Source organism: Ursus americanus, chromosome 24, assembly GCF_024610735.1.
Source record: "Ursus americanus isolate L20-20 chromosome 24, mUrsAme1.1.p, whole genome shotgun sequence".
Taxonomy (NCBI): domain Eukaryota; kingdom Metazoa; phylum Chordata; class Mammalia; order Carnivora; family Ursidae; genus Ursus; species Ursus americanus.
Window position 1 is genome coordinate 35,782,982 of NC_142150.1, and position 15,341 is coordinate 35,798,322.

A 15,341-nucleotide genomic window follows, 5' to 3' on the forward strand; every position below is an offset into this window, starting at 1 on the left:
GGGTAAAGGTTGTGGAGGGGAAGGTGGAGGCAGCAGACTTGGGGGGTTGCTGAGCCCTGGAGGTGGCACCTGGGAGGACTAGCAGTTAAGACACCGGACCGGGTGTTCCCGTCCTGCTCAGAATGAACAGGCAGGTGTTAGCTTTTCTGTTTCAGACTGAATCTTTGCTGCATGTGAAGAAACACCCTGGTGGCATAAAGGTCCCAGCCCCTGTCCCACATTTGGGAGGGGGTGAAGTTTCGTCAGTGTTCAGGGGTGTCTAAGACGGGGATGAGAGGTGCCCTGTCGACAGAGGTGAAGTTACAGAGAAAACAGGGTTGAGGGACAGAAGCTATGTCCCCTCCCCACAAGGTCTGACCACCCTTCCCTGAGGACAGGCTGACCACGGCCTGGTGGCTCCTCAGATTTGAGACCGAGGCAGAGAGCTAGCCCTGCATCCTTTCAAAGACGGCCTTGGGTCTGTCGTAGAGGCGCATGACCCAGACTGCTTCAGATTTCAGCCGCTCATTCTACTGGTCAGTGGGTGAGCGGGTACTGAGCCCCTTCCTCCTAGTGCCAGGCCCTGCGCGGGGTGCCGAAGGCCCTGGGCTGAATTCCCAGGAATGCCGGGCTGTCAAGGAGCTTGTCAAAGCAGAATAGAGTCTCTGGGTTTCTGGGCTCGGAGCCCCCTCCTCTCCCTTCTCTGCCAACAGACACACAGTTCCTCTCAATATAGCTCATTGATGAGGCCATGACAGGGTAGCAACTTTGTACTGCGGGCACCCAGGCAACCTCAGCCAAGCCCTGGCAATGTTTAATTAAATTACCCGCCATCCCCAAGCCACAGTTTGAAGCTGGGAACCAGAAACATCCCCATAAACAAAGGAGAGCTGGAAGTCCCCTGCCTAGAGGGGAGTCCTCTCTTTTTTGTTGCCTCCTCTATGTGGGGACATTTCCTGACATGGGAGCTCTGTTTCTTCACAAGTTGCCTGCGCTGCTGGGAGTGAGGCCTCAGACTCTAGCTCCCCTGGGCTCCAGCCTCGCCCACCCTGTCTCCAGGGAGATGGCAGGGCGGTTGCAGACACCGTCTGCCCCTGTGTTTGCCCCGGGGCCCTTCCTCCCCACGCCATGTCTCGGTTTGAGTTATTTGCACTCCGCGCTGACCTCCGCTAGTGTTTTGGGCTAGGGAATCTGGAAGAAGGGAGGAGATGGTCTTGGCTGCTTCCAGAGCCTTGGTTGGGTCCTTTCCATCTATGGTCATTTATCTTGACTGGACTTACCGTTGCTGCCACAGGGCAGAGACGGGGGTGCTGTCCTTTAGCGTCCCTGCCCCTTGTATCTTCCAGTACATGTGATCGCCACCACGGCCAGCTGCGGGACATGGGGAGCCCCAGGCTGGCCGGGGGAGACATGACTCAGGCTCTCACCGTAGACTCCTGGGCTTCCTGTGTGACCTTGGACAAGTCCCTGAGCTGCTCAGGCCTCATTTTTCTCTGTGGAATGAAGAGCAGCCTTCAGAGCCGTCTGGCTTCTGTCCTGTCGTCATGCAGGTGGACAGGTGAAGGGGTCCGGCCTCTGCACCCGTGAGGATGCTGCTTAGAAGGGGCTTGGTGCAAGGCAGAGACCTTTCCAGCTCAGAGTTTTCTCTGCAACTTTTGCCTCTTTTATGTCTTTAATAGGGTGAGACAGGTCAGATGGAGAGAGATGAACGGTTTTGACAGAAGCTGAGTTTTAGGTGCCCACGATACCCCCCGCCCCTCATAGCACAGGTGTGGAGGACGCAAGCCTCACGAGGACCGCGTGGCCGTGACCGTGTGCAGGATGCTCCAGGCCCATTGCACACATTGTCTTGTTTAGTCCTCACAGCGATCTTAGGAAGGACCTACTTGTCCCCATTTTATAGGAAGGGAAACAATTTGGAAGAGACTGAGTTGCTCGAAGTTTCACAGCGTGTCGAAGGCAGAGCTGAGATGCCAAATCAAGGGTCCCACGCTCTACTCCGTCATCGGCGAACACTTCCGGGGCGCCTCATTGGTGCAGGCACTGTTCCAGGCCCTGGGATATCCCTGTAGCGAAACAGCCGGGGCTTTGCCCTCATGGGACATTCCAGTGGGGCTGAGGGGCACTTTGGAGAGGCCCGGAATTTCTCTGACACGGTGATACCCAGGTGTAAAGGGCCCTTGAGACAGGGTCATGCCTGGAAGGTGTTTTTCCCCTTTCCCAGGAGCCAAAACATCTTAGGTGCTTCGGAGTCCGAGCTGCCAGGAGAAACTGATTTTCTTTCTCTTTCTCCCTGCTTAGTTTATGAACAGTCTTTATTCCTATCCTATTAGAGGCCTTTTCTTTGGGTCACTGCACCCAAGGACTAAGTGGATTCCTCAGGTCATCTAGTCCACGGTCCTGCGTTTAGGGGAGGCCAGGACCAGCTAGCACATTCCAGATTACGGCGGTCTCTGAAAATAATCAGAGAAGTGAAATCCCACGAAGACATTCTTTGGTCCCACAACTTCAGTCCTGAGGTCTGCCTTCTGTCTCTAACCTGCTGGGGCTGAGTGAACTCAGCACCTTTCCCTCCAAAAACCAGCTCTTCCTCTTGACAGCCCACTGCCTGCACATCGTGCCACCATTTCACCACGTGTCCATCGTCAAGACCTCAGGGTTCTTTGATTCCGTCATTCAGAGTCTTGTTCAGGTGGCCAGTGTGTCGAGGCACATGGATACGTGGCCCAGCTGTTGAAACGTGTGCATGATGGGAGTCCAGGGGCGGTGTTCACATGCAGATTCCCAGGCCCCGGAGAGGCTGATGATTCCTCCTAGCGGCCCGGGGGTACTCTAGGAGGTGTTGCCCATCTGTACCCCAGGAGATTCGGAAGCAGGTGATCCTGGACCCTCTCTCGGAAAGCATTCGGCTACTGAAGGTCCAGTCCTACCACTTCTTCACTGTAGGGTCCCGCCAGTCTGTCACCTCCTTTTCATGTTCCCTGCCAGGACCCTCATTACTTCTCGGGAACTAACTAACAGAGCAGCTCTGGTCCTGTCACTTCTCTGTGTCACAGACTTCACTGGCTCCGCATGGCCTACAAGTAAAACCCATCACAGCCTGGCGTTCCAGACTGTCTGTGCTTTGGCCCTAACATAACTTTCCAGGTTTCTCTTCCACTCTGCCCTATATTTTCCCCTACTCCTGACAAACAGATGTCTTTTTTATCCTCCTGTGTTCCCTTAGAGTTCTCTGACACCCCCTCCCCCAGCCGTTCACGAAGCCCACCTCTTCTGAGATGCCATTTTTGCCTGGTGAAATTCTCCTTCTCATTCAAGCCTTACGGAGCTTGTCATCTGTTTCTTGAAACGTTCTCCCACCCATCATTCCTTCCTTCCTTCAGTCAGTATTTATGGAGCTCCCAGGACATGTCAGGCCCTGGGGATACAACCATGAGCAAACAGCTGGCTACCCACTCTGCGGGCCTGGGAGTCCAGTGGAGAGAGACAGACATTCACCAAATCAGTCACACCAAGAAATGTGTGACTGCACAGCAAGATAAACTCTGTAAAGACAAAAAAATAGGAGTGGGGATCTGATCTGGTCAGGGCAGCCCAGAGTAGTTTCCTTGAGCAAATGAGCTGAACTCTGAAGCATGAGCAGCAAAGAGGACGCTGGAGTGTTTGGGGAAAAGGCCCAGAGAGAAGCATGTGGGGGTGGGGGGCACTTGAAGAGGCCCCTGTGACACACCGAGGTAGGCAGAGCCTATTAGGGTGTGAGGCAGCCTGCAGAGGCTGGGGGCTGGGAGGGTCCGGTCCTGACCTGAGGGGAGGTCATGGAAGGGCTTTAAGCACAGAGGGGATGTGGGTGAATTTTCTCGGCCCACGTGCGTTTTGTTGGCCCCCTGCTGGAATATCCTGCTTCATAAAGAGTCATCGCACACTTGTCTAGTTTTAGATGGTAAGCTATTTGAGTAGTGCCCGATTCCTCAGAGCAGCCAGTGGGCACTCGCTCAGCAAGATGGGATAAATGACTACATGCCAAAGCAGCCGGAAGTCTTCAGTCACGGCGCGTTTATGGCGTCCTCCTGCCCGTCAGGCACCGCCCTAGGCTCTAGAGCCCAGAGCTAGATGGTGCTATCTCTCTGCTCCTACTTAAGGCCCTGGATGGAGAAGGCCGAGGCCCCTGTGCACACCAGGCAGGCCTACGCACATCCGCACCCCAGACCTCCTGGGGCGGGGGCCTGGACTGGGAGAACATTTCAGGAAACCGGTGGCAAATGGCCTAGGACCCGAACGAGGACAATTTCAATAGGTAAAATGGCAAAGGAGGGCATTTTAGGCAGTGAGACCTGGCGAATAGTAGGTGAGAAAGTGCAGGAGGATAAAAGGGCATCTGTCTGCTGGGAGTAGAAGGAAAGACAGGCCTGGGGGGCTAAACCTGGAGGAGCCACAGCTAGCTTCCAGAAGTTCTGCGACAGCTCTCCAGCGTCTCTGGCATTAACACCGCTGTTGGAAAAATGCCTCTTAAGCACATGGGTGAGCATTGGACAAGTGCGTTGCCCCTGCCACCCTGGAGAGAACGTAAAATAGGGTCATTTAAGCTCTCTAAACTTAATCTCCTCATTTCTTTTTTTTTTTTAAATGATTTTTTATTATATTATGTTAGTCACCATACAGTACCTCCCCGGTTTCCGATGTAGAGTTCGATGATTCGTTAGTTGCGTATAACACCCAGTGCACCATGCAATACGTGCCCTCCTTACTACCCATCACCCGTCTATCCCATTTCCCCACCCCCCTCCTCTCTGAGGCCCTCAGAGACTATGGACTAATCTCCTCATTTCTAAAAAGTGTTTTTTAGGATTGCAGTGAAGATCATATGGGATGAGTTAGGTGCCTTCTAAATAATAAAGAGTGTACAAGGAGTTATATATAATCTCTCTCTTACACACACACACACACACACACACACACACACCACATCCTCTGAACTAAACTCTGCCTATGACTTCTCCCTCCTGCTTAAATATAATGGGAAATAAATTACAATGATAATCAACCAACTTTTATTGAGCTCTTGCCCTGTGGCAGGTGTTACTTTACTGCTTTATATTCATTCCTTTCTCTAATCCTCAAATCCACCCTTTGAAGTAACTACCGCGGCCCAAGCAGAGGAGGAAACTGAGGCTTAATCACACAGCTGGAAGGGACAGAGCCTCCGCTGTTGGACCCGAAGTCTGTGCTCTTTGTTCCGCCACGAGCTGGCTACTTAGGAAGGAAATGGAGGCAAACCAGGGAACTCCTGCCCACCCCCCCTTCTTCCTCCTCTCTTCCTCCCATCCCGCTTCCCTCCCCCCCCCATCCCCCAGCAGAGGTCCTGGTGCTGAATAGGGGATTGTTTTGCTTCTCCCTCCTGCCTCTGAATGTTGATGTTTTGGGTCATTAAGGGGCTTGGAGTTGGGGTGGGGGGCGGGTTATGACCCTGGCAAAGGCCTGAATAGCCATTGTTCCTTTTCTTCCCCCCTTGAATGGAATTCTGTCCCCGGTCTCAGTGTCTCCCTCTGGGTTGGAGGAGGGGGTGGGTCAGAGGCCGGGCGAAGGGGAGCCTTTTCCCACCACTTTGATGGATAGAGCTTAAGCTGACAGATGCGAGATTCAAGCACCCTTGGAACCCTCCCAGGCCCCCTCACCCTGCCTTGACCCAGGCATCTTCAGCCTTGATGTTGATACCCATGAAATGAGTCCTGACTGGGCATGAGTCGGAATCCAGGTTTGGGGTGAGTAGGGGAGAAAGAGGCAGGAGTTACAGGCTTAGTTTCCCTCCAGTCCTGCAGGCTCATTTCTGCCCTACTGCTTCCCTGCACTGGCCCTGCCCCCCTGCCCCCCTCCCCCAGTGAGACTGAAATTGAAGGCAACCCTATCTTTAGGAGGGCTTGGGCTTTTTGAAAGAAAGATGTTAGGGAAATAGAAAATTATTATGATCACTATTACTACTCTGGTATAAGATTTAAAGCTCAAAAGTGTAAGAGAGTTCTCTCAACCCGATTTTCTATATTTGTTTTTACTGCACCCTTAAAGGGACAAGGAGCAGGCTCCAGCTCCAGGGTTGCTGGGCTGCCTTCCTGGAGGCAGGGTCTTCTTCCTCTGCCCTCCAGGCTTCCATGACCCTTTGTTCTTTCCCTGCATAGCCCTCCAGGCAGGGCCATTTAGAGGGTAAGGGAGAAGTGATAGGACATTCATGAGCACCTACCCTGTGTCAAGGGCTTTAGGTGCCTTAGTGCAGATTTTGGGGTGCAGGAGAGATCCAGATCCTGGCATATACAAATACGTATTTGTGGAATGAAAAAGTGGGTCACATTTAATTTTCACAAAAATTCTGCAAAGGACTCATTGTTTCTTAGGGGAGGAAAGGAGGTTGGGGAGTTGTACATAAAGCCGGAAGTGGATCAATCTGGCCGCAGACCAAGGTCTCCCGGCTGCAAAGGGGCAGGTGCTCTTTGTGGGACCCTACTGGGCCCCACACCCTTCACATTGTCACGGAGCTGCTCCCACCCCGGGCAACTACACACTCCTCAAGGCAGGAAGCAGTCTCATTGGAAGCTGGAGACTCAACAGGCAGCCTAGGGCCCACCCACTGTAGGACTGGTCCCTGTTTGCCTCTGAACTCAACGCAATCCAGTTTCATTCCTTGCTGACCTTGACCCTGTCCTCCGTCCCACCCCCGCAGGGACCCTCCGTCCAGTTCGCCGCAACTACTACGACCCGTCCTCGGCCCCCGGCAAGGGCGTGGTATGGGAGTGGGAGAATGACAACGGTTCTTGGACGCCCTATGACATGGAAGTAGGCATCACCATCCAGCACGCCTATGAGAAGCAGCACCCCTGGATCGACCTCACCTCCATCGGCTTCAGCTACGTCATTGACTTCAGCACCATGGGCCAGATCAACCGGCAGACCCAGCGCCAACGCCGCGTCCGCCGGCGCCTGGATCTCATCTACCCCATGGTCACCGGCACCTTGCCCAAGGCCCAGTCCTGGCCGGCCAGCCCCGCGTCGGCCGCCTCGCCCGCGGCCCCGCCCTGCTCCTGCCCGCAGTGCGTGCTGGTGATGAGCGTCAAGGCGGCCGTGGCCAACGGGAGCAGCGGGCCGCTGCAGCCTCCAGCCGCCCGCAAGAACATGCCCCCATCTGGGGCGGTCAAACTGCCCCCCCCACCAGGGTCCGGGGCCAAGCTCCTGGACAGCGCGGGCACCGTCCGAGGCCCGGTGAAGACGGTCCCGTCGCAGGCGATCCGGCGACAGGCCTCCAGCACTCCGGCAGGGGTGACCGTGGGCTCTCCCGCCAGTCCCCCCGGAGCCAACGGCAAGACCGGAAGGGTGGCCCTGGCGACCCTAAATCGGACCAACCTGCAGCGGTTGGCCATTGCCCAGTCCCGGGTGCTGATCGCCTCTGGGTAGGTACTTCCAAGGCTGCCTCTGAGCCTTTACTCATAATGGGCATAGGACCCGACTGATCGGGGTCAGAGATGACAGAGGGGCTGCCAGGACTTAGGCTCCCTGCCATCTGGTCCTGACCCTCTGGTGGCCGGTGGAAGGCAGCGTGGTGTGGGGGGCGAGGGTTGGGCTTGGCTTCTGGGGTCCATCATATCTGGCTTCTGATTGTGACTTTGCCATAGCGGTGTGATTTGGGACAGAACCCTAACATCCCAGAGTCCTGACTTCCTCGTCTGTAAACGCTGGTGATACCCCCCACCCCAGGCCAGCTGCTGAGGGTTCAAGGTCATGCACACCATGCATAACAGGCAATACTGAAGGAGCTCCCAGCAGAATCTAGTTGGGGGCTTTACCACCTCCTTTAATCCTTGAAGCAACTCTTGGGAGTAGGTATTCTGATTCCATTTTACCCATGAAGAAATCAGAGGTTCTCTTGCTCAAAGGCACAGAGCAATCCTTGGCTGAGACCAAGAACTCAAACTTCGGGAAGTCCGACGTCAGAGCCAGACTCTTGTGACTCAGCTGAGCTGCTTCTCTGTCAAGCACACACCACAGTGCCCAGCATACACTAGGTGCCAAATGAGGTTAGCCCCTTTCCCTGGGCTCTCTGGAACGTGGGGCGGTAACTCCAGGTTGGAAATAATAGCGAATACTTAGTGAGTGCTTACTATGTGCGCCGAGCACTCTCTGTGCATTGTCTCCGTACGTCCCGCGACCGCCTGGTGTCCTCGTGGGTTCTGTGATCACTGCTTTTTAGAATCTTCTTGGTCTTCCTAATCTTCAAATGGAGAGACCCCCGTCCTTGTGGTGCCCACAGCCTTTGCCTGCCTCTCACACCGGCCCACTCTTCCCTTTCTCCAGAAGGGCCTGGCCCTGCCTGTGACCCCTGAGCCCCAGACGGTCCGGGCGGTGTGCAGGTAGGTTGAACACCTGTGTGTGAACTTCAGGCTGCCCAGCGGAGGCTGGCAGCACACACAGGTTCAGCCGTGCGAGGAGAGAGGAGAGGCCCGGCCTCCGCCCTGGCCTCCGCCCCGGCCTCCGCGGCTGAACGAAGCTGTAGAGCGTCCCTAGGTCCAGTTTCCTCGCGCGCGAAATGGGGATCGTCAGGCTCGCCTTGCCTGCCCGTGGAGTCTTTGTGGAAACCCCCACGAAGGGAGCTCATCCCTTGAGAGTATACCAGGCACACTCGCCAGTGTGTCACCCCATTCCCTGACCCTGTGCGCCGAGTGTCAGGCCTGGGCACCCGGCTCAGAATTAACTTCCCAGGAGGCCCACACGGCCCAGGGTCATAGAGCGGGGGTTGGAGCCCAGGGTTTAGTCCCCTCATGCTCTGCCCTTTTGGCTAAAGCTCGGCTCCTCGTTGTATGTGAAGGCATTTTATGGATGGTCAAGTGCTGGTCAGATGCACGGGGTTTTCCTCTATTTCTGAGCTGGCAGAATATTCGGGAGAGGGGAATGGGCACCTAAACCACCCCACTGCTCCCTTTCTTCCCCAGGTCGGCCAGCAGCATCCTGGGGGCCTCTGACAGAGTTCCAGGGTGACTACTGGTGTGGCAGAGGGAGGCTCGTATAGTGGACGGGAAGCACAGCCTCCCGAGCCTGACTGCCTGGGCGGGAACCCACGTTCCTGGTGTGGAACCTGGGGCAGATCGCGCACCCTCAGTCTTCAGTTTGCTCAGCTGCGAAATGGGAGAGTAATAGTACCTTCCTTCTCAGGGCTGTCGCAAGAGTTACATGAAATACTCAGCGTCTAGACTCAGCGCAATGTGTGGCATGCGGGGGGAGTTTGGTCAGGATAGCTGCTATCATTCCCACGTGTCTACTTAAGGTCGTCGTTGAAGTGAAAGGGGAGCAGAGTCTCAGGCCCCACCTCATTTCCAGCCGTTGGCAAATGCCAAGTGGCCCCACGCCACAGCTGAGGGAAAGGACCCCCAGATCACTGTCAATCGCACCCGGGAGCCGGCAGCGCTTCGTCTCTGCTCTCTTCCCCTGCCTGCCAGTGGAATTGGAGCGAGAGAATGGGGCGGAGGTCCGGGCGGACCGTTTCAAAAGGGCTATAGAAACGAGCTTTTTTCTCCGCGCTGTTTGCCTGACAGGGGAGGCCCCGCCCTGCCCCTCTATCTTCCAGCGCTTTCCTTTTTCTACCTCTTACCACCACCCTCACCCCCACCACCATCTTCTCCTCCAGTCTTTCTTGGCCATTTAATTAGCGTGCTTACTCCCTTTGTGCGGCACGGCCGTCGACCTTCTGTCGTGGACTGGCCCCTTCCCCTCCTCTCCCTGTCCGTGAGCTCTTCAAGCAACTTTCCCACGGAAAAAAGGAAGACCAGGGAGGGCGGGAGAGGTGGGCTGAAGAGAAGGGTTTGCGGGGAACAAAAGACCCTGTGAATTATTCAGAGACACAAGCAGGGGGTTTCTAAAGAGAAGAGAGGGGGTCTGCGGAGTAGGGGCAGGAGTGGCCCCTCTCCCCCTCTCCTCCAGAATTGAGGCTTCTCTATCTCCGGCGAGACTTTGGTTGCTGGAGAGACAAGACCATTGTCAGGCCTGAGGATTCCTGGGTCGGCTCACTACTCCCCCACCCCCCAAACCCACCACTTCTCACCATGGCGTCTGCAGAGCTTTTCTCCTGCCATCGGCCCCCTCCTTCTGCCACCTTGCCAGCTCTTCTCTTTTCTTAGTTTTGTGCTCAAGGGACAGAAATGGAAACTGAGAAGAGCCCAGCAGAATGGGGGAGGGTGTCTTCTGATGGTTAGGCCAGGCAGCTTTGGCTGAGCCGCCTGGAGGATGTGAAATGCATGCCATTCATGGGGTTGCTGATTTCTGGAAGGAGGGCTCAGGCACAGACAGCTGGGGCCCCAGCGGGGTGTGACTGGTGGGGAGGACATGGGCCACCTCCATGGTTTCCATTTTAACCAGCCACCACCGTGGGGGAGGGGGCCGATCAGTTACGGCCAACTCAGCTCTCAACCTCACACTTTACCCTCGATGTCCTCCAGAATCTGAGAACATTGGACTGTTACAGCAGGAAAAGGCTTTATCAAGCCCAACTTCCTCTTACAGTTGGGAAACAAAAATGTAAACAACCCCCCCAATTTGCATAGGGCTTGCCTGTTTACAGAGTATTTGACCTAGATCCTAAATCCTCAGAGGGACCCCGAGGACAGAGATGTAGGGTGTCCTGTTTCTGGGTGTGGTAACTTGAATGTGGTCAGCGAAGTGCAGGGAGGCTGTGTGGCTCTCCCAAAGGCACAAAGCCAGTGCCACCCTGGACTAGAAGGCAGGTTTCCTGACCTCCGTGCAGGGCCCCCTCCGCGGTACCCTTCTGCATTCTGTAAGCAATATCCCCCTCCACCTGCAGTTCGCTGCCACCATCCAGAACCTACTCTCACGTTGTCCCTTTCCAGGAATGGCAGGGACACCGCCTCTCCCACAGTATTCCCCGGAGTCCAGGGTCCTCACGGGGACCCTCCCTCTCTTCAGGCCTGGCCCCCTCCCCGGGTTCTTGGGCTACCCAGGGTGCGCTCTGGGGATTGGACTCTTTCCTGGTTAACCAGATTGGGTGTGGAAACCTGCCAGTCCAGTTTGTGGGAACAAAGGTGGCTTTTGTCACCCAGATCACAGCTACTTATCAGCTGGAGAGGGGGGCCTTGGAGCTGGTAGGGGGCAGGCAGGTGCGGGCTGGACTACAAGCGCTGCCCCCTGGTGGGGAGCTGGGGAATAGGCACAGGCTACTGGACCCTTCTCTCCGGGTCTCCAGACCAGCTGTGGGGAGACCAGTCAGCCCTGTGGCGGACCCAGGGCTGAGGCAGCTACCCTGCTCTTAAGCACTGAGGCAGGGAATCTTCAAGAAGCCCCTCTTCCCCTCCCCCGGCATCTGCTAACTTCAGACCCTCACAGGTTCACTGGTAAGGAGATTGAGGCTCAGAAAAAATTGAGGGAGGTCGTGAGGAGTTACTGGCCGGGTTGGGACTCGAACCTGGTTTTCCTGACTTCTGTCTACCATACCCTGCCTGGCCCTGTGGGGCAGGCCATGGAGTCCAGAAGCAAGGCTGGGCCTCTGTTCTTGGCTGACTTCCCTTTGTGTTGAATTCAGCCTTCCCTTCCCCCCATGCGGGTTTGATTTATTCTGGGGGAGAAGTAGCCCGTGGTGGGTGACACAAACACTCCCATATGTTCTTTCACATCCTTCTCGCAGCCCCAGTGCACATGTCACCGTCCCAGGAAGGGACGGGGGCCCCGGGAAGACTCAGCTGGGGAAGCACCCATCACTGCGGGCTTGTGGGGGACAGGCAGACCCCCTGCGCAGCCCCATGCCAACTCCTCTGTCTTGGTCGTGGCTTTATTCTGTACGCTCTCTGGGCTCCCACGTTCTCTGTCTGCAACGTGGGGTGATAGAAGGTTCGCACAGACACAAGAGCGTAGCACGGTGAGTGGCTACGACGTGGGCTGTAGTCAGACTTGCTGGGTGTGAATCCTTAGCTGTGTGGCCTCCATCAGGCTTGCTTAACCTCTCTGTGCCTCAGCCTCCTTGCCTCTTAAAATGAGGTTGATGATAACAGCACCTCTCGCGCAGGTTGTTGAAGTCTTATAAACGGTGACCCGTTAGGACTGTGCCTGGTGCCACGTGGGCTCTGTGCCTCTTCGCCAGGACCACGCGTGGATGAAGGGCCACAGGCTGTCTTGTTCACTGCTGCGTCCCCAGGCTCCAGCAGAAGTAGGGCTCAATATGAATGGGCAAATCAACAAATAATAAACAACCTAAAGAAACAAGGGGACGTGCCCTTCCCCCTCCTGTTTTCCCAGCACAACCCTGCCCCCACAGCAGCACTGCTGGCTTCTCCGGCTCTCTGGCTCCTGGAGTCATCTGTGACCCAGTCCATGCGTCTCCAGGCCCACTTTCCCCTCTGAGCCCAGCTGTAGAAGCCTGGGTGGCAAGAGGTTGGGGGGGTGGATGGCGCAAGACCCAGCCCCACGTGTCCCATATTTTTCTATTCGGCGTCGTGGGAGGCCTCGCCTTTCCCAGGCAGCTGTGCAGACTGCTCTCCAGCCTGGCTCGGGTTTCTGGGGAGAAGGACAGAGGAGGAGGCTCTGCCTGATATTTAGATTTCTCAGGGAAAAGGAGGGGTGACAGCTGTCGGAGCAGTGGTTTCCCAGTGTTGGGCTGGGACGGGCTGGAGCTGCGTCCTCCAGGCAGAAGCTAGTGACAGTACGGTTTCCTGTGCCCCACCGGTGGGAATGCTGATTCAGGCCCGGGGCTCTGTCTTTTTAAACGCTTCTCAGGTGACTCTCAGGTGACGTCTCTGTACACCCAAGTGTGAGCTTGCTTCTTTATCATTCGGTCAGCCAGGACTCACTGAGTGCCTGCTAGTGTTGGGCTCCCAGTGAAACAAAGATATTTGCCTTTCTAGAGCCTGTGATTCTGGAAAGGGAGGTAATAAAGCAACAACTTATTTTTTAAAAAAATTGTTAAGTTCCATGAAAAAAAAATAGAGCGAGGTAAGAGGCATTGAGGTGGGATGGGAGGGATGCATCACAGTAGTAAATGAGATGGTCTTAGGAGCCTCACGAAAGGGTCAGCGCCGACTGAAGGATTCGTAGAAGGAGGCTCAGCAGCTCTCTGCTGGTAGAGCCTTTCAGGCAGAGGGAACAGCATATGCAAAGGCTCCGAGGAAGGAGCATGGCTGGCATTTGGGAAGAACAGCTGCAGCAGAGTAAAATGGCGAGTGATCTTGGAGAGACCAGGGAGGTGAGGGCCGGAGGGTGTTGGCAGCTCATACGGACATGTAGGCCTTGCTGAGACCTTGAGTGAAATGAGGAGCCATTCTGAGTTTTGGGGTTCTGAGTGGAGGGGTGACCTGGTCTTAGATTTTAAAGGTAACACTCCTGGGGGCGCCTGGGTGGCTGTCGAATGAGCATCTAATTCTTGATTTTGGCTCAGGTCCTGATCTCAGGATCATGGGATCGAGCCCTGCGTCGGGCTCCACACTCAGCAGGAAGTCTGCTTGAGGTTCTCTGTCTCCTTCTGCCCCACCCCCCCAAAAGAAATCAATTAAATCTTTAAAAATAAATAAATAAAGGTAACCCCTCTGGTTGTGGTGCTAAGAACTGACTCTGCCTTTAATAGGGGTAAGTAGTTTCTGTATGAAAGGGGAACCCCTCGGTGGGTGAATTTTTGGGGTTCCAACGCTGACCTATTTTGTCCCGCTTGTCAAAACCATAACGTACGTCTCTTGCCTTCCGCAGGGTCCCCACCGTGCCAGTGAAGAGCCTGAATGGGTCCAGTCCTGTGAATCCTGCCTTGGCAGGTAAGAGACACTCCGGGCTGCCCCAGCTCCGGGCAGAGGAAGGAAGCTGTAAAGTCGGCAGTGAGCATTTTATAAAAGAGAAAGCATCAGAGTGAAGGAGGATTTTAGGAGTGGGGCTGGAAGGGCAGGAAGGGTGTGGGAGACTGATTGTTAAAAGCAAAGCATGCTGGGGCGCCTGGGTGGCGCAGTCGTTGAGCCGCTGCCTTCGGCTCGGGGCGTGATCCCAGCGTTATGGGATCGAGCCCCACATCAGGCTCCTCCGCTATGAGCCTGCTTCTTCCTCTCCCACTCCCCCTGCTTGTGTTCCCTCTCTCGCTGGCTGTCTCTCTGTCAAATAAATAAATAAAATCTTTAAAAAACAAAAAAAACAAAAAAAAAACAAACAAAGCATGCTGTTGAGGGTGAGTGAACACAGATATTTCTGGGGAAAGCTGCGAGGAAGGGGAGGTGGAGAATGCGTTCCGAGAACTCTGCTGGGAAGCGGGAGAGTGGGTTTGTGGGGAGGGCAGTTTACGGGATGCTGGCAGCTCATTCTGCAGTCCTTCCTCATGCCCTGCCCTTCCAGGAATCACTGGGATTCTCATGAGCGCCGCAGGGCTGCCTGTGTGTCTCACCAGGCCCCCAAAGCTGGTCCTCCACCCGCCCCCGGTCAGCAAGAGCGAAATCAAATCCATCCCAGGGGTTTCCAACATGAGCCGCAAGACAACCAAAAAACAAGCCAAGAAAGGTATCGGCCTCCTTATCTTAAGGGGTAGGGGAGTCAAAGTTTTGGGCCCCTTGGGGCGCCTGGGTGGCACAGCGGTTAAGCGTCTGCCTTCGGCTCAGGGTGTGGTCCTGGCGTTGTGGGATGGAGCCCCACATCAGGCTCCTCCGCTGTGAGCCTGCTTCTTCCTCTCCCACTCCCCCTGCTTGTGTTCCCTCTCTCGCTGGCTGTCTCTATCTCTGTCAAATAAATAAATAAAAAAAATCTTTAAAAAAAAAAAAAGGTTTGGGCCCCAGCCTTAGCTCGGCCTCCATCGCTAAAGGTCATACCTGTGGCTTTACCCTCTGTGCTTTTGTTTCCGCCTCTGCTAAGTGGGCCCAGCTGGTACCTGTTTCAGGGATTGTACCAAAGTGGATTGTGTATGAATCAGGTGGAGACGCTTTAAGAAGGATAAAAATGCAGCCCAGAAATACAGAAACATAAAACCACAAAGTGTGACACAAACAAAATACGATACAGAGGAAGATCTCTGCAGCATGGGCACCCAAACAGACTGGGCTCAAACCCCGACTTTGCCATTGCGAGGCGTGTGACCGCAGAGAGCCTGCGTCCATACCTTTGCGATGGGGTAGAAATGCTCACAACCAGTGTCGGGCAGGTGTGCCCCAGAATGCATCCAAGCCAGCTGGGGAGTAACCATTGTCCTGTGTCCCTCTAGAGCCCCCAGACCCTGGCCACGCGAACCTTCCTTCAGGCCCTCCTTCCTGCCCGTGCACAATCCCGCCACTCAGGGGTCCATACCTGCGTCTACACACGCTCCAAAGGACCCTGCCTCAGCTCTGCAGCTGGTCTTTCCGGCTGCTGGTCCTGGTTGTGAAATG

At 55.3% G+C, this 15,341-nt stretch overlaps 1 protein-coding gene across 2 annotated transcripts in view; it reads left to right on the plus strand.

The window, feature by feature from the left end:
• Nucleotides 1–15,341, plus strand: part of DTX4 (deltex E3 ubiquitin ligase 4) — a 34,196-nt gene that overhangs the window by 2,674 nt on the left and 16,181 nt on the right. For both annotated transcript variants that reach the window (XM_087854898.1, XM_045786751.2), the window contains exons 2-4: nucleotides 6,689–7,412; nucleotides 13,696–13,757; nucleotides 14,323–14,484. In XM_087854898.1, the coding sequence (XP_087711024.1) occupies nucleotides 6,796–7,412; nucleotides 13,696–13,757; nucleotides 14,323–14,484 (841 nt within the window). In that variant the 5' untranslated portion in view covers nucleotides 6,689–6,795. The remainder of the gene's footprint in view (nucleotides 1–6,688; nucleotides 7,413–13,695; nucleotides 13,758–14,322; nucleotides 14,485–15,341) is intronic.